The sequence below is a fragment of the Triticum urartu genome, chromosome 1A (genome assembly GCF_056163025.1).
Source record: "Triticum urartu cultivar PI428250 chromosome 1A, HENAU_Tu73, whole genome shotgun sequence".
Lineage (NCBI taxonomy): Eukaryota > Viridiplantae > Streptophyta > Magnoliopsida > Poales > Poaceae > Triticum > Triticum urartu.
The window spans coordinates 89,684,135-89,705,774 of NC_141873.1; the positions used below are offsets into that span (position 1 = coordinate 89,684,135).

The 21,640-nt window shown below is 46.0% G+C and overlaps 3 protein-coding genes across 5 annotated transcripts; 1 reads left to right on the plus strand and 2 right to left on the minus strand.

Moving 5' to 3' along the window:
* Positions 1-694: 694 nt before the first annotated feature.
* LOC147990175 (uncharacterized) lies at positions 695-4,462 on the plus strand. Its single transcript, XM_087514060.1, has one exon. The coding sequence runs from the start codon at positions 849-851 to the stop codon at positions 2,562-2,564; it is 1,716 nt and encodes a 571-aa protein (XP_087370186.1). The 5' UTR covers positions 695-848; the 3' UTR covers positions 2,565-4,462.
* A 139-nt stretch (positions 4,463-4,601) lies between these two features.
* On the minus strand, positions 4,602-8,266 carry LOC125549002 (putative pentatricopeptide repeat-containing protein At3g23330). 3 transcript variants are annotated; one of them, XM_087514066.1, is made up of 4 exons: positions 6,394-8,266; positions 5,536-6,250; positions 5,001-5,431; positions 4,602-4,849 (listed from the first exon to the last, which is right to left on the minus strand). In XM_087514066.1, exon 1 carries the CDS (start codon positions 8,220-8,222, stop codon positions 6,675-6,677), a length of 1,548 nt encoding a protein of 515 aa, XP_087370192.1. In that variant the 5' UTR covers positions 8,223-8,266; the 3' UTR covers positions 4,602-4,849; positions 5,001-5,431; positions 5,536-6,250; positions 6,394-6,674. The 3 variants fall into 3 exon arrangements, with proteins under 3 accessions (XP_087370192.1, XP_048568473.2, XP_048568467.2); XM_048712516.2 differs by lacking the exon at positions 5,536-6,250 and having other exon boundaries at positions 5,001-5,325; XM_048712510.2 differs by lacking the exon at positions 5,536-6,250.
* Positions 8,267-9,907: 1,641 nt separating this feature from the next.
* On the minus strand, positions 9,908-11,774 carry LOC125509934 (Tetratricopeptide repeat (TPR)-like superfamily protein). Its single transcript, XM_048675026.2, has one exon. The coding sequence runs from the start codon at positions 11,606-11,608 to the stop codon at positions 10,514-10,516; it is 1,095 nt and encodes a 364-aa protein (XP_048530983.1). The 5' UTR covers positions 11,609-11,774; the 3' UTR covers positions 9,908-10,513.
* Positions 11,775-21,640: the final 9,866 nt, after the last annotated feature.

Genomic DNA, 21,640 nt, shown 5'->3' on the forward strand with positions numbered 1-21,640 from the left:
ATGCTACCCCGGTTGCGTATTTCCTTATATGTAAATAAATGCTGCATATAAATATTAATATATTTCTGTTAGTTACCATATGTATGGTGTCTAATACTAAGCAGTTAGCAACAAATGATAGTGTAGCATTTCACTACATTATCGTCCTTTACATTAATTTCATTTTGTGAGTGCCCTCAATTCTTACAAATGTCGTTTTGCGTGTATCCTCGGGTCTTACCGACATCGTGATCTGCTTAACCTCTCCATGGCGTGAAGCTTTGAATTGTTATTTTGTACGATCTACCTGGAGCTAGCTTCTGAGACCAAGGAAAATAAAGGAAGTTGGCATCATTAGATGCAGAGTAATCCAAGGGAAAGTTGTGGCCCGTGGCATGAGATTGACCGTTTGTTTTGTGTATCTGTTACTGCTACGTCCAATGCTTAAACTGTAAATAGGGTTTACCTGAACTTGTTGCATGGGTCATTCTGACCCTAGGCCCCCATCCCCCCACCACAAATGGTAAATACTCCCTCTGGAAATGCCTGTGCGCCTTGGTTTTTGGATGCTAGAGCATACTTGGTCGACGCTCAAAAAAATAGTGGAAAGGAAGAGAAAAAAATATAGAAGGATCTACAAAAAGAAAGAATTGTAAGTTATAACAAAGAGTGGTCAAGAAAAGATACTTGTGCAAACCATACTTGGATAGGACATGTCACGCTTGCATACGTAGGATTTGTGCCAAGTTAGGAATCTTGCCCTATAAGTGCTATGGAGCTTGATATCCTATCGGTGTCCCGCGACGCCGCCGCCGCCGCTGCGGCCGCCGCGTAGATTCGATCCCCGAGTTCCTCCTCATCATTGTCTCATGGCCTCCTCGGCTTCCTCCTCCATCTCCCCAGCAGCCCTCCCAGCCACCACTCCACCTCCACCCCCCGCTCCCTGCCCCCCTCCCGATCCAGATCCAGATCCCTCGCTTGCTGCCGCCGTTGGAGGGCTGGAGGCTCCCGTCCCTTGCTCCCTGGGGTGCTCTGAGCTCCTGCTGCCACCTCCTCCACCTCGCCTTCCCGCGAACTCTACGCCAAAGCTGGTTGCCGAGGCACCTGTGACGTCTTCCGAGCAGCCTTGGGTGGAGGTTGGGGGACAGCGTCGTTCGCGGATGGAGAAGGCGCCTGCTCCGTCTCCCAGAAAAGGGGTCGGTGTCTCCCTCGCCTTCAAGAGGAGAACGTATGGCCGCTGCTTCCGTTGCCTCGCGTCGGAGCACTTTGTGGCTGACTGCCGCGACCCTATAAGGTACCTGGGTTGTGGCATCTCTGGCCACCGCGAGCGGGAGTGCCCGACGCGCCTTCCGGCCAAACAAGCTTCAACCCCCCACTCCCCCTCGCTTGCGGCCTCTCCACGTCGGTCACCGGATGCGCCACCCTGCCACGCACCTCCGCCATATCCGCCACATCGCTCGTGGGCCTTCGTTGCTGCCTCTCCGGCTGTGCTCGTTCAGGAGGCACCTTGTAGCAACTTCGGCTCCCCCTGCTCAGATCTTGCCGACCTCGTCAAGTCTTCCATTGCTGCTGAATTGGGGCTGCTGCAACCCCACTTTGCAGCTCAGATCGAGGCCCTGCACACCGAGGTGCAAGCACTGGCTGCCACTCGTACAGAGGAGGTCATTCAGCCTCTCCGCGACATGGCGTTCGCTCTGCAGGGTTGCGCGGTTCAGGTTTCGAGCCTCTTAGAGTGGCTGGAGGCTATCAGTGGCAGTGTTGTTTCTTCGCCGGCCATCAATGGGTCTCCTGAGGTGCAGGAGGATGGGACTTTGAGGATCGGTGGGGGACCTTTCTCTTCCTCGGCGCCGATGGATCCGCCTCCCCCCTGGTGTGAGCATGAGGAACCGGCACCTCTCGTTGTTGCTTGTGCTAAGGGCGTCAGTGAGACTAGTGTGGCTGGTTGCTCGTCTGAGGTACTGGCTACTATGGCGCTTCCTGCAGATGTTCTTCCTACTTTGGATGTAGTTTTGCACAAGATGATGATTCAACACGAGGAGGAGCAAGGAACGGTTGAGGAGATACTCAAAGTGAGTAAGGACATGGAGCAGATTGAGGTGGTTTTGCCCACTGGCTTGGCTGCAGAGGTGCCTCCCTTGGTATCCTCTCCAGTGATGCTTTCTTCAGGGGGCACTACCAATATGATGTCTTGGGTGTCCGAGGAGCTACTTGGTAACATTGGCATGCCTCAAGGTCCGGCTTCAACCACCTTATTGGATGAGTTCCTAAGTAGTTTCAGTTGCACAGCGCCGCGGTCCTTGCTTGAAGCACCGATTCATGTGCAGATTGAAGGGGCATCTACTTGTCCCGAGAGGCGTAGTGGACGTTTGGATAAGAAGAACAAAAGTTGCAACATCCCGACTGCCAAGCGTGCTGAATATAGGTTGGCGGAGGCTTTTGGAGAGCTACCGAAGGGAACGACATCTAAGAAAGTCACCGAGGAGGATGTGCAAGAGAAGATGAAGACTTATTTGCAGATGTACAAGAAACCGCTCACGTCGACGGCGATCCAGGCAATTCGTGCCTTGGTGGAGGTTAATGTGTGATGGCATTTTTCTGAAGGTTAGGGGTGAGTGCACATCTGGTTGCAGGCGTGTTCTTGAGGTTGCAGAGATTGATTTGGCTGGGTATGTTGTGTTGTCAATGGTCTTGGGCCTAGGCACTCTTGTATCCGGATCGGACGATGTTCCTTGAGTGCTAGTCGGGTGTGTGTGGTCTTCGCCAGTTTTCCTTGATTAACCGTGCCATGTACGGTTTTTGGGTCCGGTTTCCCTTATTAACTGGACCAATTCTCTTCTTCTTAATGCAATGCGGGAGCTCCCCGCCCTCTGACGAGGTTCCGTCAAAAAAAGTGCAATCAAGCTAGCGTCTCCTAGCATTCATGAACACAAGCTTAGTCTTCCTAGGAAAATCTTGTATGCTCATTTTCTTGGTTGCACAAACCCAGATATCTTTATGCATGTGTACTTTATTTTTCCTATTTCTCCTTACGTGCGATCACTTGTATAGCATTTGAGTTCAATTTGGTTCATTTCCAACTTGTACAAAAACCTTGAACTTCAATTTGCTTGGTTTGGTGCCTAACCCCTAGCAAGATCCTCCATAAGCTTTGTGTTAGGTGTACGTATTTGACAACAACAATTACCAAGTTATTCACTTTGCATCGACAACTTATGAGATCTATCGATCCTTCGCCAACATCGGAGAAAGGTAACTTTGCTATTGTTCATCTCATTTTCTACTCAGACCTTCTTGAGTGCTTTGATAGATAAGGACGGTACATCTCATCCGGTCTTCGACGGCCAAGAAGAAATGAAGGACTATGTCACCAAGTCTCGCCACTTCGGACTACAATGAGCTATGAACGGCACAAACGCAATCTTGAATGAGCACCTCGCCACCGATGTGCACCAATATGAAGATCTCACGGGGGACTATCTCAACGCCAAGTTAGACGCACATATGGACCGCATTCAAGACAAGTTCGACAAGTGCAAGCCTTCTTCATCTTCATCACCTTCAAGACGGCGTTCAATTGCACATTCATCCGAGCTACCATCCGGCGCAAGTACATACCGGTCTCGACGTCACCATCATCATGAAGAACAATAAGGATATCTTGCTCTAAATCCTCCTCAAGGCAATGGATTGCAAGATCGCATCCTTGAGAATGAACAACGACAACGTGAAGCTCAAGAACAACATGACACTTATGACCGTCAAATGAACCAAGAGGAAGAACGGTATCGTCAACAAGAAGAGTGACGCCACCAAGATGAAGAACGTGAGGCACACCGGCAAGAAGCCCATAGTGTGGACCAAGCAAATCAAGCACAGCGATCTCTCCGTGCTGCCACCTACAACCTTCAAGAGCAAAGCTAAAGGGAAGAGAAGAGAGCCAAGACAAAGAAGCTCGCATTGAGCAACATCATGAGATGTGGTGCATTGCTAATGCACCTCGCATCCCTCACCAAGCACATGAAATAAGTTGTCGTTGGAATGAAGGAGCTTGCTCGAGAAAAACAACACATTCCAATGCTAACTAAATACTGTAATGTGCATGATGAACCACTAAAATATGCATACCACGTTGCAATGCACGGGCAATTAACTGGTAAATACTCCTTCTCTTCCTAAATATAAGTCTTTCTAGAGATTTCAACAAGTGACTACATACGGAGCAAAATAAGTGAATCTACACTTTAAAATATATCTACATACATCCGTATGTTGTAGTCCATTTGAAATGTCTAAAAAGACTTATATTTAGGAACGGAGGGAGTACTACGTAACCTGGCGTCCATGGCAGTACGAAAGATTGTTAAAACAGTTCCTGGTCTTTTTCTCGGAATACTTGAATTTCTGTCACTTGGATCGTCACTTCTTCTTGCCATGTACAGTAACAGATCGGCAAAATTAGATTCAGACTTAGAGATCAAACCCTACCAATCTGAGATCCCGAGTGAGTAGTGTCAACAGATCATGTTGATTACGACTCCCAGCAAAAAAAATTGCTACTATCCATCTATCCAGCGTTTTCCGAGGTTAACTTTGACCACATGTTAGAGCAATAATATGACATGTAAATTACACAAAGCATATCATCAAATTTGTATGTGAAAGGAGCTTCCAACGATAGAATTTCCACATTATACATCTCATATACTAGTAATCTTATCAATAGTCAAAGGCAATCTCGAAAAACGCATTATATATATGGATGGGGGGAGCACGAGCTACTGAGGAAAATGCAGCTCACCACTCTTATTTGATAGAGCCCTTTTCGCTAACATAGATACCTCTTGATGTCGTGGCTCTTCACATGGCATTTCTGTTCCAAGAAGAAACAAGATGATTCAGGATGGAGGTTATTGAGCAATAGCAGCAAGATCGCAAAATATATTGTCTAAGCAATCTCGTACGGAGCTACCGAAGGTTCATAATTGTACAAGAATGGAAAACAGAGATGCGGGGACTCTCACCTGGTTAATCAGAGTCCTTTCCATCAACGAGTAGCTTCCTTGACCTTCCCAAAGGATAGTTAAATCAAATTTGCTAAGCAAGAATACCATGGGAGCACCTGATTCAGTTACATAACATCCTAATCCAGTACATATTTTTTTACGATGACTCGAAAAAGGATCTTGACAGGAACATGGAATGGTTCTCACGGTCACAGGTATAGCAAAGCAGCAAAAGTAGAGCTGCCTTGCCCCAAAGGCAGAATTATCTCTTGGGTTAAGTTTGCGAGCTTCGGAGACCCCAGTGGAACTTGCAACAAGGAAGCTACCACCATAGACTCTTTATCTGTAACAATAAATCTGGCTTAGGAGTGTTGATGCACATGGATTTGGATCAGTGCCGCAGGAAATTAGTCTTGGAATTCAATGTGTGGCATTTCTGACTTTGCAGACTGCAGTAAATAGTACAACAGGAATTATATTAGACATCTAGGAGGTTTTAAGATTCCCTTTCTAAGCAACCATATGAGTCATCTAAAAGCTATTTCGAGATTACCATTATATAGAGATCTAGATTTAGTTGAACAAATCAAAGTTTGTATAATTTCCTAAGCTGTCCTTTTATTCTCTGCAGGCCTGCCTGAACAGCCATAGTTGTACAGTTTCACTGTCAGATGAAGGATTCTGAAAAGGTATGGCGACACCAAAACACTTGCCATTGAAGCAGACTGTTCTCAGTGAGTCCGACTCGGCTAAGAGTTCCACCACTATAAATCTACTACTCAAAAACCAAACTCCAGCTATGATGTTTTAAGGTAACACCTACAATTGTGTAGCCGGTCCCAAGGCAAGAGGGAGGAGGGACCAACCATATGTTCATAGAGAGTAATGTCTTGTGTTGTCGTCCATTTTATAGTCGGAATGAATAAATGTGCAAGAGAAACTGGGAAATTACATGTTCTGTTGACAAACAAAGACCTCCAAACTCAAGTCAAAGAGAATTTTGTTTTGGCCCCAGCTGCATATAAAGTGAGTACTAGTGCAAGCTCATTTCAGTCGATGGTCACACAAACCATCTGAGCATTCTTTAATGGTCTCTCTCTAAAGCTATATGTTCTCCAAAATTTTCTGGATCTTTTCTGGTCAGTGGCTCTTGGTCTAGTGCTCTTGGGAAGTTAGGTTCTTGGAATTTCTTATGCTTAGAATGTTCTTTTGGAGCATCCTTGGTTCTGCTGTCAACTCAACCTCATCTAGCAACTCACTTCCTTATCCTAGAAAAAGGAACTCAATCACTTCATGTGATGACAAAATAAAGAAACACCAAATTCTGGTGAAAAATAAGGAAGCGCCAATTTCTGAAGCAATCAAAAAAAAAAATAGACCATACAATGAACCTATAAGAAGTTATATTTACCTGGTGTAAGAGTACATGGGAAGAGTGAACATTGCAAACAACCACACCGTTGTTGCAGAGGCACTTCGTTTGCTGTAATAACATCCGCCCGAACGTACATGTATGAGCATAGAGTAAATACAGCAGCTCTGCTCTTTTAACTGCCAATGGTACAATTTGCTTTGATGTAGTCCTGTACAATGCCAATGATTCCAGAGCATACCAGTTTATGTGCGCTGGTAGAGCTCTGAACCACTGAAAGAGTCATGAACAATTCACTCCTAGAAGAATAGTGATAGTCACTATATTGCTGCATTTACCCAACTGCGACCAGGTGTTTTCTTCAATGTTCCGTGTTTAATCTTTGCCCTCACTTGTTCAACAATATTCCACCTACCAGAAGAGGCGTGTAGGTTAGATACCGAGACAAGATTTGATGGGCTCTCTTCTTCCAATCTAAGAAGAGACCTGCAAGCTAAATCTTGAGTCTCTTTGTTACTGTGAATAACAGAGGCATCCAGAAGTGCTCCCCATACACTAGGGCCTGGCTCTACGCTCATTGACTTTATGAAGTCCAAGGCATGGTCAATCAACCCAGAACGCCCCAGTAAATCAACTACGCAAGCAGACATCTCCTCGGTTGGATGGACTTTATGATCCTTCACCAGGGAGTTGTATATCTCAAGTCCCTTCAACACCAATCCTGCCCTGCAGCACGCGGAAAGCACACCCAGACCAACTATGCTGTCTGGCTTAACCCCAGAAGCATGCATCTGATCAAACAAGGCAACTGCCTCCATACCCATACCATGAAGGCCATAACCAAGTACCATTGAACCCCAAGAGATGACATCTTTGCGCCAAGTACCATCATCGAAAATGCGCCTTGCATAACGCAAGGCTCCGCCCTTTGCATACATATCAACCAAAGCATTGTTGAGGGACACCTCCCCATAGAGCCCCATCCTCGCGGCGAAACCATGCACTTGCTTGCCCTCTGCTAAGCCCATGAGGCCCTCGACAGCCGACAGCACACTGATCAACGCGACCCTATTCGGCAGAATACCATCAACCGCCCACATTGCCCGGAAAGCCTTCGCCGCATTCTCAAACATGCCATTCTCGGCGTACCCTCCCACCATGGCAGTCCACGAGACGACATTCCTCTGATGCATCCTGTCAAAAACCCTGCGCGCAAGGTCTGGCCGGGAGACCCTGCAGTACATGGAGACAAACCCGCTGCTGACATGGAAATCGCCGTCGCCGCACATCCCGCGCTTGACGGCAAAGCAATGCAGCTCCCTGCCCTCGCGCTCGGACGCGCACGCGGACAGGAGCGCCGAGACCGTGAACCTGTCCGGGCAGAGCCCGTCCGCGACCATGTGGCGCGCCAGGGACCGGAGGTCGATGCCAGCGGGGGCGTGGGAGATGAGCGTGTTGTAGGTGGAGGCGGTGCGGGCGGGCATTTCGTCGAACAGGCAGAGCGCCGTGCCGGAGGTGGAGGAGCGGTGGGGCGAGCGGAGGTAGAGGAGCAGGATGGAGTTGGTGAGGACGGGGTCGGCGTGCAGGAGGCCGAGCCGGAGGGAGAAGGCGTGGAGGGAGGCGGCGGCGTGGGAGCGGGGGTGGAGGGGGAGGAAGGAGGAGGCGAGGGAGGAGAGCGTGAAGGCGTCCGGGCGGCGGGCTGGGAGGAGGAGGAGGCGGCGGAAGAGGTGGAGCGGCAGGTGCGCGTGGGAGGGGTCGGAGAAGGCGAGGCTGGAGAGGAGGGAGTTGAAGACGGGGAGCGGCACGCCGCAGGGGTCCGCGCCGACGGCGGCGAGGCGGGAGATCGTGAACGCCGGGAGTGGCCGCATGGAGCCGCCGCGAGTTTGACTGACGGGCAAACGAATGTGCTGGGCTGCCAAGGGGGGTCCCTAAATTTGTTTTACTCTCTAAATCTATTTTTTTAGATTTATAGATCTAAATAAATTCTCTTTTGCAAGAATCTCTCATTTGGCATGCACTTAATTAATTCTTCCAAAACTTTTTCCATCAAAATGTCCGAATTTTCGTGCAGAAGAGACGAGCGACCTCCACAAAGAACGGATTGTAGCGAGGCGAAAAGAGACGACCGTGGCTCCTTTTGTGTTTTGCTAGCAGTGCCGCTGGTTCCCTCTCCCTTCGCCGACCCTCCGGCGGCGGGAGGGAGGGGGAACCTCGGATCTGTGTGTTGGTTGTGTTCATAGTAGGATTAGGGTTAAGAAAGACGTTGTCAAGACCGTTTCGGCGGCGTCGTGTCTGAATAAGTTTCCTCGGGCTTCATACGCGGTCAGACGGGACTCTTGCCTCCGTCTAGGAGCCGACGGTTTGGGGAATCCCGAGTCTCGTTGAGGTCGCGGGCTATGGTGTCTGGAGGTCGAACGACACTGGCTGGGCTAGTCCTCGAGTGGTTGGTGATTTTGCAGAGATGGAGCTTCTTCCTCCTCATTGTCGGTATGATCTATTGTTGTTGGTCCTCCTTTTCCTTTGTGCTGCTGCTGAAGGGATGCCTTGCTTTCCTCGGGCGGTTGGCCCGACCGCGACGCCGTTACCGGATCCTAGTTCTCTTCCATCTATACCTGGCCATGGGAAGCCCGGCCCGAAAAAGCCCGACCCGGCCCGGCCCGACGCTGCTCCTGGGCCGGGCTCGGGCCTAGATTTTGAGCCTGATGGCCGGGCCTGGGCCCGTCATTTTTACGATTTCCTGAAGGGGCTCGGCCCGAGGCCCGCCGGGCTTTTACGTGTCCGTGCCGGGCTCGGGCCTAAAAAACCAGGCCCGATGGCCGGGCCAGCCCGGGCCCGGGCCTGAGTTTTTTGCCTCGGGCTTGGCTAGGCCCGGCCCGAGGTTTGGCCAGGTATACTTCCATCCAAAGGGACACATATGGCGATACTCAAAGGCACAGATAACGAAGGCTGGTACAGGCTTGTTGGATGCACCAGTGTGTCTTTGTCCTTTTGGCGCCGGAGCAAAGAAAAGATGGAGCAGTGTGGTGGTGATGATGATGTGGTTAAAGATGATGTCCTCCTTGGGTTTGGTCGCAGATTATTTTGTTGCATGAGTCTTTCACAATGGTTCAGGGGCGATGGCACAGAGCTTCGAAGATCTTATTATTATTATTATTATTATTATTATTATTATTATTATTATTATTATTATTTTAGTGTGCTCTTTGTTATTCTGCTTAATCATGCTTGTACGGTTCAGGACTTTGTAATGTTTCGTGACCTAAATACGAGCATACATTCTGAAAAAAAATGTTAGAATTTCTTCTCTGCCCCGCACTATCTCGTGATTATTATGGACTCCGTTTGCATTCACTTATTAAATCTTCTAAAGTTAGTCCCTAGGAGAGCATGCAGTAAACATCCTCGATCCAGCACCCCCAACAACAGAAACTTCAACAAACTGCACGTTGCATGGAAATGACATGGCATCACACCATCATCTAGGGAGTAGGAGTTGTTTCGCAAAAAAAATAAATTCTAGGGAGTAGGAGTTCATGGCATATTGACAGACACATAGTGTGCACCGGCCCACGATTTGTAAGATGGTATTATCCCAGAAATTTTGGATAGAATCAACTTACACGTGTAAAATTTCATTTGTTCGCTATTATGCCTAATGATTTACAAGCATAGCCTACAAAATGAACCAGATGCCAAGATTTCACTATTCTTCAGTGCACTGAAGAGCAACGTAAAATGCTGAATTTGACACCCACAAGTTCAGAGCACAACGGCCCCTCTTTCCAGTAACGGGCACCTTCCAAGCGACAATCCAGCGATGCACCAAATATTTCTTAACTGGGAATTGCTGCAGTTGCTACTGACTCGTGTGCCTGAATCTCTTGAATCATGGATCAGCAATGGCCTGCGGTCATGATACGCCATTCAGGTCTGTAGCTCCAGGATCATTGCAGTGTCTTTGTAATCATCAAGCTACTGTCATCTGAACTTTGTAGTTCTCTGCTTCTTCCTATAGGATACATCTTCTGAAGATGATACATCTTCTGAAGATGTCAGCCAACAAGACCAGTATCCATGGGAAGTCGGGAACTGGGTGCCAGCAGCTGTTGCATCGCATGTGAAGGAATCACACAAACCTGGAAGATAACTTTTCTGCTTCTTACCTGCTGCTGTTCCTGGCCCTTCTTCCCTTGGACTTCTGCCTGAAATCTTCAGGGCCTAACAAATCAGACGCACTCGAATTCATCTCATCGGTGAGCTTTTCTGCTAACTCAAACCGCCCAGCTTTTTTCATGTCACTGATCAGTGCCCGATAGACATAAATCGAAGGTTGGTGCGACTTCTTCATCTGCTCAAACGCCTCGAGGGCATCAGCAATATGCCCTGCCCTTCCAAAACAATCAATTAGCGCGGTATACGTTCTCAAATCCGGACTGATGCCTCTCTCAAACATCTCTCTTGCAAAGCTTTTGCACAGACTCAATCTTCCAAGCCTACGCAGGCAGTTTATCACTGTATTATACGTCACGATGTCAGGAGAAATGCCAAGTTCCTCCATCAGCTTCACCTCCCCAAGCATTTCGCCCACCCGACCAACTTTCCCTAGCATGTCCAAGACAGTGTTGAAGGTGACAACATCCAAGCATCTCCTATCTTTCTTCAGCTCCTCGAAAATGATCAAGCATTTATCGAGGCGCCCATATCTACCCGCGGCGAAAACAATGCGATTCGCCACCGTGGGGTCTCTGCCATTTGTGATCTCCAATACCTCTCTCACAAACTTGAGTAACAGTTCATTGTCATCTAGACCCCCAATGGCCCTGGCGACACACATGTAGGAAGTCAAGTCGGGAGCAGCTTTGGAGAGCAGCAAGTGTCTGAATACCTTGGCGAAGAGAAGGAAGTCGTCTGCTTCGCACGCTCGCTTCAGCAGCAGATTGAAGGTGCCCAGGCCCAGACTGATCTGCTCGTCGCGCAACCGCCGGAGGATTCCGGCAACCTCTGTAAGGTCCGCCCGGGACAGCGTTGAGCCCCAGTCCCGGTCCAGGGGTTCGGGTCGGGGCTCCAACTCGCTCCCCTGATCCGCTGCTGGGTTCTCTGCTGGCGGCGAGCCCGCGAGACGGGAGGATGATACCGCGGGTGTCCCTGTCGTCGTCGTCGAGGCCGCCGTCGCAGCTCGACGGTGTGGTCGGCGGAGTGCGAGGGCGGCTAGGCGGGAGGGAGCGGCGGGGAGGCGGCGTATTAGGGGGAGCATGGGGGCGGCGGGAGCGGGCGGAGCAGGTGACGCCGGCGAGTTAGGGCGAAGAGGGGACGAGGCGAGCTACTGCATCCATGGGCCTGTGGGGAAGCTGGCTTGGGTTCCTCCGTATCAAAGAGACCGAACTACGCACGGCCCAACATTGTCTACCACTTGCCACTTTGCCAGTGCAGCACTGAACCACTGGCCAGGGCCATACATATTTCCCAAAATCTAAAAAGTGACCGCGCACTAATTGATAAGAAAAATGGCCGGGCTTCCTAACTATACATGAGTAGTTTTTTTGTCTGCTAGTGCATGTCGTTATCAGTATTTAATGTGTTCATATTAGTTAGTCTGATTTGAAAGAAACAGCTTCACGTCCAATTATTTTGGTTTTCTGAATTTTTAAAAAGCCATATCTTTCAAACCACGCGTCGGAATTCAGATCCGTCTTCACTGTTGAATTCTTTGCGACGAGATCTTTGAAACTAGATCCCGCATGAGTATGTTTCGATGAAATTTTTTTGATGCCAACTTTCACGCTATATTGTGCAACTTCAGTACTGCTTTATGCAACTTTAATACTGCATGGTGCAATTTTTTTCAAACCCAGTTTTTTGGAGCTGCATCCACAGTAGTTATAGTTGCACACATAGTAGTCCTAGTTGGCACATGCACGGCCACAGAGTTGCACAATCTGGTCCGCATAGTCACATAGTTACACACATTGATGTTTAGTTGGCATGTAACGTAGTCTAGTCGCATACATTTAATTGGCAGGACACTAGTTGCACACACATATGCACAGTTGGCTTATAATTTAGTCTAGTTGCACAGTATTGATGTTTAGTTGGCAGGACACTAGTTGCACACACATATGCGCAATTGACGTGGCAATGTAGTCTAGTTGCACACAAATTGATATTTAGTTGGCAGGACTAGTTACACACATATATGCTCAGTTGGCGTGGCAATGTAGTCTGGTTGCACACGCAATGATGTTTAGTTGGCAGGACTATTGGCACACACATATACTCAGTTGGCGCGGCAATGTAGTCTAGTTACACACATTGATGTTTAGTTGGCAGAAGGACTGTTGGCACGCGCATATGCTTAGTTGGCGCGGCATGCACTCTAGTTGCACACATATTGATATTTAGTTGGCAGGAAGACTAGTTCGTCAAAACATCCCCATATGGGATCTACTTTTGAAGAGCACGTCGCAAGGGATCCAACGGTGAAAACGGATCTTAATTCCGAAGTACGATCTAAAAATTATCACTTTTTAAAAATTTGAAAACCTAAAATAAATACGTCCATATCTGTTCATATGTTTGCTTTCGTAGTATTTTTTTAGTACGTAGTACTTTTTCTAATTAGAGTTATTTTATCAAATGGAAAGGACAAATTATTATCTTTTATGGATTAGGGACTAAAATTGTCTGTTTTAGACCGGCCGCTCGGGACAACTAGCAAGCAGCCGGCCGCTCGCTAGATCGGTCATACATATTTTTACATTTTCTCAAAAGAAAATCCATGTTTTTAGTCCATCCATCGTGTCTAGATGCATCCATTACAGTTGCTAAAAAAACATATTTTTACATTTTCTTAAAAGAAAATCCATATTTTTGGTCCCTCAGTCGCGTCTAGATAGACTCATTACAGCGACAGTTAATTCCAAACGGAGGTTGTACTCCAGAAAAAAAAATAAGGTTTCCAACACAAAACCTCTTTTTTGGCAGAATTTTCTTTTTATAACAAGAGAGGATTTTTCTTCGTTCAAAAGAACCATACCTATAATACAACCAAAATACATCATACAATCTTGCAATGGACGCAAAGAAAAATGAAAACACAAACTTGTTAGGATGGCCGTATGGAGTAGAGACATATGAGCAACTCTAGCAGAGTCGCCGTATTGGCAACCTCCATAAAGCATATGGAGCGCTTCATATGCATTTGGAGGCTACGGAGGTTCTGCGCAAACAAAGAGTCGCTATAATGTGTTTTTCATATTTCTTTCACGGCAATCCACTTCTGAGCCCAGGCTCAGTTGCAGCTGCCTTGACAAAAATAATCACAATAAATAATAGAAAATTTAAAAAAAAATCCAAATTTTTTTTTGTGGTAGACAATTTGATGTGTGAGGTCCACTCCAAATTTCAAATTATTTGGACATCCGAGCAGCTCTCGGCAAAAAAGACAAATTTGGAGTCTGTAAAAATGTTTACTGTTCACGCACTGTTCTGGCCCGATTTGTCCTTTTTGCTGAGAGTTTCTCAGAAGTCCAAATGATGCATCAAGTTATCTACCACACAAAAAAATGGATTTTTTTAAGTATTTGTTTTGAATTTTTTCTGACCGGTTGCAGATGAGCCTGGGCATCGAAACGCCGCACTCCTTCTTTCATGGTTTCTTTATACTTTATTTACAACAATATAGATCAAACAATTCAATAATGCAACAAATTATTGCAAAACCCATTAATGCAAACACGACAAATAATTCAAATTAATAGATAATCCAAAAGAAATGAATAATCCAATCAAATAAATTGTTCAAGTAACAAAAAATGAATTTTAAATAAATTTAGACATTACTATCTCCTATATGCTCAGTGAGATTCTCCTTCAACTGACGACGAGAGGTCCAGTATTCAATCTTCCGACACGCATCAAGAAATGCTTGAATGCATCATGTGTGCATACGAGGTTTAATGATGACGCCAATATCTTCATAATCAACGGGACTTGGCACATCCCTCCCATCCTCTATGATCATATTGCATAGGATCACACAAACATGTCATGATATTTGTCAAGACATGTTCTAGAAATGAGCAGGCCATCGAACAATCAAGAACCTTGCTTGCAACACTCTGGTTTCCTCTCAATATCTTTCCTTTGAGCTTCTTACACCTTGAAAAAATGCTTATGTTTCCTGCTCCCAGGATTAGAAAAATTCTTTAAAAATATCGACCAAGATGGATAATGCCCTCGGTTAGATAATAGCCTTGGTCATAGTGATGGTCATTCAATCACCCTGAAGTTGCAAGGTGGAGAGGTACCACCAGCTAGTCTTGTAAACAAATGAGATCTCTGCAGGACATTGATGTCATTATGAGATTCGGGCAACCCAAAGTAGTGGTTTGAGAAATCTTTGGAGGCAGTAACTTCCAAAATTATTGTTGGATCCTTGCAACGTTCGGTGAATTGGTCGTAGCAAGTTGCAGGATAAATCTCTCACCACCAATGCATATAATCAAGACTCCCTAGCATCTGGACCAGCCTTTTGCTTTATGAACCGCTAGAGGTCTGGTTGTGTCCTCTACATTGGGTCCCCCAAGATATTGCTCTCCATACACACTCACAATAGTTCCAGCAAACATTTCTATGCACTTTATAATTATATCTTCAACCATTCAACGATTTGTCATCCCATGGATTTGTGGGAGAGCCATATGTAACCATCCAAAGTGTCGCGATCACCTTCCTAAAATGATATGCCTCGACTAGCCGACGAGTCGCTGGTTGGTCCGATCCTTCACGGCACTTGCAAAATAAGAATGAACAGCAGCAACAACAGTCGCAGAAAAATAAACAGATGTAGAAGAGGAGAAGCCTTTGGATCCAACTGAGATAGCAAGAAGCCAAAGGAGTAGACTTTATACCGAATATTGATACGAGATCAACACAGGCACAGCAGCAACAAAACCCTAGGAATTGCAAGAACGCATCATGGGTGCCCCTCGCCGTGAGGCGTTTTTCTGATATTTTTGTATTCAACTGTCCAAAAAGCTGACCCCTTTGATACAACTCACGATACCTTAATATAAGGCGATTCCCACCAGCCGTATGTACGGCCGTGTAAAACTCTAACCGAAACTAACAAAAAAACGATCCTCTCCTTTTACATCTTGGAGAGATACATTTATTTAAGCTAGCCAACTAACTTGTACGTGGATGACTTTTCTAAACTAATACTCTTTAACTCTTAAACTAATTAATCTCTCCGGCCACGCTGATCACGGGCCTAAACTAAAATAAACTTGGTTGCTTGCACACTTGGGACTACTTCACCGTACATGAAAAGCCCAATACTAATTCACCTCGGCGGAGTCCTGAAGTTTGGCTTCACCGTGTCCTTCTTTAGCTCGATTGGTGAAATCTCAAAGAACAATGAGCCAAGTTGTAACATGTTTGGGGTTACACATGGCTTCTGCCCAATACTTGGAGCTGGCCCGAGTAAACCTGCAGCAGGAAGGATAATTGTGGCATTGATGGGCACATCATCCTCTCCCTCTTGAATCGAAGCCGTCTTCGGTTTTGAAACAAGCGTTGCAATCCTTTTTCCAAGGAGAAATATTAACATCTATCTTGATGACGTTAACAAACATTGGTCGCAGCACATGTCGTTTACCATTATTCCAAAATGAATAAGTGTTGAACCTCCCGTCCTGTGTAGCACCACGATCATATTGCCATGGCCTTCTCAACAATAGGCGGCATGCATCCATTGGCAAAACATCACACATCACCGTATCAGTATAGTCGCCAATCAAAAAAATTATGCGCACCATGTGTGTAACTTTCAATTTTCCAGTGTGATGCATCCACTCAACACGATGGGGCTGTGGATGTTTCCACACAAGTAATCCTAAAGACTCCACCAATTCCTTGTTGATTGCATTGGTGTAGCTTCCACCATCGATAATCAGCTTGCAATTGGTGTCATTGATTTTGCACTAAGACTGAAAAACATTCCAGCGTTGTTCCTTATCCTCAATGCAATCCTCTTGCACGCGTTGCACCATCAAAGATGGATATGATTCAGCAGCTTCAAAACTCGCAACCACATTTTCAGCATCCTTAGATTTTTCACTAGAAGTGTCAGAAACTGCCTCTTCATCACTAGCGGATGCATAGCCATCTCTCGTGAGCAACACTCTTTTCTCATTAGGACATTCACGCTTCATATGTCCTCTTCCTCTACAATTGAAACACTCTATGTCACTAGTGCGTCCGGTCGACTGTGCACTAGAATCAACCATCGACAATCCTGATTTTGTAGCATCCTTTTGCACGGAACCATGAGAGCGATTTGATGATGTCGCCCTGGAGCTAGGACCGACATCCTCACTCTTATATTGTGAGCGTCGCCATGTATTCAAACTGGTACTGGGAACTGTGTTGACTTGGCGCCGCTTAATCTGTTGTTTCACACGCACAGCTTGGTGCACAAGATCTTGTATGTTGTAGTAGACCACCATCAACACAATCCTGCACCTTGATATTTAGCCCGTTAAAGAAACGTGCCATGGTCGCCTCCGGATCCTCCGTTGTCCCTGTACGTATCATAAGCAATTCCATCTCCTTGTAATATTCATCAACACTCATATTACCTTGAGAGAGCCACTGCAACTTGTTGTACATATCTCTTTTATAGTGCTCAGGAACAAAACGACGCCTCGTGAATTCTTTCATACCTCGCCAAGTCGTCGGGCGATGTCTTGAACGACAAATTTGATTCCACCAAATTAGCGTGTAACCAGTGAACTCAATTCCAGCAAGTTGAACTTTCTTCTCATCGCTATAATGATGGGCATCAAAAATTTGATCAACACGCATCTCCCACTCCAAATAGCCTTCTGGTTCGCACTTGCCGGAGAACGAAGGGGTTGAAAATTTTATGCGCCCAATTCCATCATCCAAAGGCACATGCACATCTTGACCAACTCAGTCATGCACTCCACCACGAACGGAAGTTTCAGGACGAGGCGCATAGTGTCGTGGTCGTGGCGCGTACCCTGCCTGGTCAACGCCATCATCGAAACCATCATCTCCACCATGAGGGTGTGCCGCCAAATGGCGATCATGCACGCCGACATGTCCATCGTGAGCCGGTGGTGCAAAACGCAGTGGAGCAGCCGGAGCAGTCTGTGGTGATGCAGAATTCATTGCCGGCATATTGATGATGTCTGCCAAACCATCGAACCGAGTGATCAGGACATCTATCCTTTTGTCGAGCGCATCATGACATTGCTTGATGTAGTTGCATGTGTGGTCAAAACCATCCCAAATATTTTGAGGAATATCATCCGTGTATACTGAACGTACAATTTCCTCAGAATCAGCAGCAGCCTCATCATCCTTGTTGACCGATATCGACATCTTGATCAACACAGTACCATGAACAACCTTAGCTCTAAATACCACTTGATATGCCTCGACAGTTCGATCCTTCACGGCACTTGCAAAATAACAATGAACAGCGGCAACAACAGTCGCAGAAAAACAAACAGATGTAGAAGAGGAGAAGCCTTTGGATCCAACTGAGATAGAAAAAAGCCAAAGGAGTAGACTTATACCGAATATTGATACGAGATCAACACAGGCACAGCAGCAACGAAACCTTAGGAATCGCAAGAACACATCATGGGTGCCCCTCGCCGTGAGGCGTTTTTCTGTTATTTTTATATTCAACTGTCCAAAAAGCTGACCCCTTGATACAACTCACGATACCTTAATATAAGGTGACTCCCACCAGCCGTATGTACGGCCGTGTAAAACTCTAGCCGAAACTAACAAAAAAACGATACTCTTCTTTTACATCTCGGAGAGATACATTTATTTAAGCTAGCCAACTAGTCCTGGTCATCTCAGGCCTGGCCTTGTCGGCCTACCCAGGCCCGGCCCTAAAATCCAGGGCCTAGGCCCGATGGGCTTGACCGTGGGCCCGTCTTGGGCCTGAGTTTTGAGCCCACCAGCAAGGCCTGGGCGGGCTTGGGCTTAGCATATTGACATTTTAAGGAAGAGGTCCAGCTCACGGCCCTAAGCCCTAAGGGCTTTTCAGGGCTTTTTATCAGATGGGCCGGGCTTGGGCTTGAAAAGTAGGCCCGATGGTAGGGCCTGGAAGGGCCTGGGCCTCAGTTTTCTGCCATGGACTTTTTTAGGCCCGGCCCAAGCCCGGCCCGACCCGGCCCATGGCCAGATATATAGCCAACTAACTTGTACGTGGATGACTTTTCTAAACTAGTACTCTTTAACTCTTAAACTAATTAATCTCTTCGGCCACATTGATCACGAGCCTAAACTAAAATAAACTTGATTGCTTGCACGCTTGGGACTACTTCACCGTACATGAAAAGCCCAATACTAATTCACCTCGGCGGAGTCCTGAAGTTTGGCTTCACTGTGTCCTTCTTTGGCTCGATTGGTGAAATCTCAAAAAGCAACGAGCCAAGTTGTAACATGTTTGGGGTTACACATGGCTTCTGCCCAATACTTGGAGCCGGCCCGAGTAAACCTGCAGTAGGAAGGATAATTGTGGCATTGATGGGCACATCATAAAAGGGGGAAAACCCATGAGATGGAAGGCATTTCTTCGTTGCTGGAAGAAAGGTTCATTGGCTTTCATGTCATCAGAAATTCGAGAAAATAGCTGTCCCGCCATGCGGAAGCATCGCCGAATCACGTACCACATGAAGGTACAAACCAACACAATCACACATGAGATGGACGTGACATTGGATTGTTGTAACATCCCAAATTTTCAATTTGAAATGTTATACACTAGAACATCATTGCATATCATATTTATTGCATTTTGGTTGATCCTAGAAATTTCTCGCAACTCAAGGATCCCCGGAGAGAGTTGGGGATTTCGTTGTTTTCATATTTGAGTTGTCTCAAATTTTGAAAATAGGATCATTTGATTTTATTTATTTTATCTTCAATAATTGTTATTTCAAAAATATGAGAGAGGAAATAAAATGACTTTCCCAAAATAAAGAAATATTGAGGATTTAATAAAAAAATCAAATAAGATTTTATTTGGTTTTATTCGCTATTTTATTTGAATTTAGGAAAAATGCGCATTTTTCAAAATTGCATTTAGGCCCCAAATAAATGTTCATACTGTGCGGCTTGATTTTAGAAGCCGGGGAAAATTTATTTCAGGATTTTTGAACTCCGTTTAGTATTTATTTTATTTGTTTTTCTATGTGTTATTATTAAAAAACGCGAACCGACTTTGGGCCGTATCCGAGCGGGACTCCGCCCGGGGGCAGCCTTTAAATAGCACCGCCCCGAGCCGCCCCAGCCCATCAGCGCCGCCGCCAGCCCACCCGCGCCCGAAACCCTAACCCTAGCCGCGCGCCGCCGCCGCCCACGCCGCTGCCCGCGCCGCCGCCGCCCGCCGTTCGCCGGACACGCCGCCCGAGGTAGTCGTCGGCGGTTAGTTTTTTTAAAGCCGCGGTTTATTTTTTTTAGATTCATTTTTTAGAGCGGTTTTTTTTCGGTTTAGTCTATTTAGTGAACGTTCACTCGGTTCGTTCATTTTAACGAACGTGTTCATCGTTTAGATCCAGTTAACGAACGTTCGTTCGTTAAACTGTTCGTGGTTTTTCTTTTTCTCGGATTAAATCCGCGATTTTTCTGATCGCGATTTCTGATCCGATTTTCGTTTTAGTATAACTTCTCGTTCGTTTATCGGAATCAGGCGATTCAAGCGCGTGGAGTTTTGTCTCGAAACCCTCTTTCCGTTTAACCAACTCAAACAAGTTTTTGTTTCTGTAAAAAATGCCCTAGATCCAGAATAGTAATCGAAGCCTATTTTCTTTTGCCGTTTGTCTTTCGTTGCTTCGTTCGATTTGATTCTTTTTGCCAACCGGAGTTCTTAAGTTAAACTTTCTGGTTAAGTCTCTTATTTGAGTTTTACCTGTGCATTAGTTGAGTACTTATTGTATACTTGTTTGTTTGCGATAGAGTACCCGGAGTGCGCCGCTTGTTACTTCGAATCACTAGGTTTCCCGGATCATCAGCAAGGCAAGTAACACTTTGATCATACCTTCTACTACCCAGTTTTATTGCATTAGATCAAACCTCAAACATTGCATGATTAGGATCTAATTAAATTGTGGGATGGGAAGTAGTTGAGGTAGTACCTATTACCTGTTTATTATCAAACCTTTGGGAGTTACTTCTACGTTTGCTTACTATTGCTATGCTATGCTAGTAGATGTGGATTGGGTGAGTGATATCCATGACAGATGTGAGATTTCTTTTAAATCAATGGTTTATCTAAGGTGGCAATTTAAATACACATCTGGGTGGATTGAGGTACCTGGGTATTCCAGGATTGCCTGTTTTCTTTTGGACCGCCACCCAGGCTCAAAGGGATCATGAGATTATTCATGCTAGAAACTTCTGTGTGCGGCCACAAGCTATTATGGGCTCTAGCATAGTTGACTAAGTCGTGCAAACTCTTACAGTGGTAGACTAGCAGATGTAGGGGATGTAGGTGGTACGGTCTACCCATCGTAAGGTGCTAGCGCTTCTGAAAGACTATGTCTCGGTCATCCGTTTCTCAAACACCATGTAGTGCGAGAAATCCAACGGAGGAGATCAAGTCTTGTGGGGAAAAGTACGCAAACCTCTGCAGAGTGTATAAACTAATCATGGTTAGCCGTGTCCCCGGTTATGGACATCTTGAGTATCTAGTACTTGGATTATCATGTGAATCTCAACATGTTACTATAAAATTAAGTTTGATGGGTTTGTTTAATGATATTTAATTGGGATTGAGAATGCTGTCAACCATTCTCAATGTTTAACAACCACTATGATAGTTAAATAAATTTATTCCTTTGCAGTAGGAAAAAATTGGCTTTTTGCAAAACTGTAACCATAGAGCTTTCCACCAGCCAAATATGCATATAGTATAGCTGTTTCATTCCATTACTCTCTATGTGTTACATTGCCAGCATATTCCATATGCTGACCCATTTTCGGGCTGCAACGTTAATGTTGCAGACTTTTCAGACGACGATTAAGGAGTTTTAGGTCGTGGTTCTATACTCAGTGATGCCGTTGGAGTTGATGGACTCACTTATCTTCCAAGCCTTCCGCTGTTATCGTTATTAGATGGCCTTAAGCCATATTTATTGTAATAAGTTCTCTTTTGAGACACTCGATGTAATAAGTGTGTGATTGCTACTCTGTTATAAATCCTTCAAGTACTGTGTGGTGTCAGTATTACTGATCCAGG

Bases quoted from the DNA above. Each gene is read 5' to 3' on its own strand.
- LOC125549002 (XM_048712516.2), bottom strand. From the start codon at position 8,222: ATGCGGCCACTCCCGGCGTTCACGATCTCCCGCCTCGCCGCCGTCGGC.
- LOC147990175 (XM_087514060.1), top strand. From the start codon at position 849: ATGGCCTCCTCGGCTTCCTCCTCCATCTCCCCAGCAGCCCTCCCAGCC.
- LOC125509934 (XM_048675026.2), bottom strand. From the start codon at position 11,608: ATGCTCCCCCTAATACGCCGCCTCCCCGCCGCTCCCTCCCGCCTAGCC.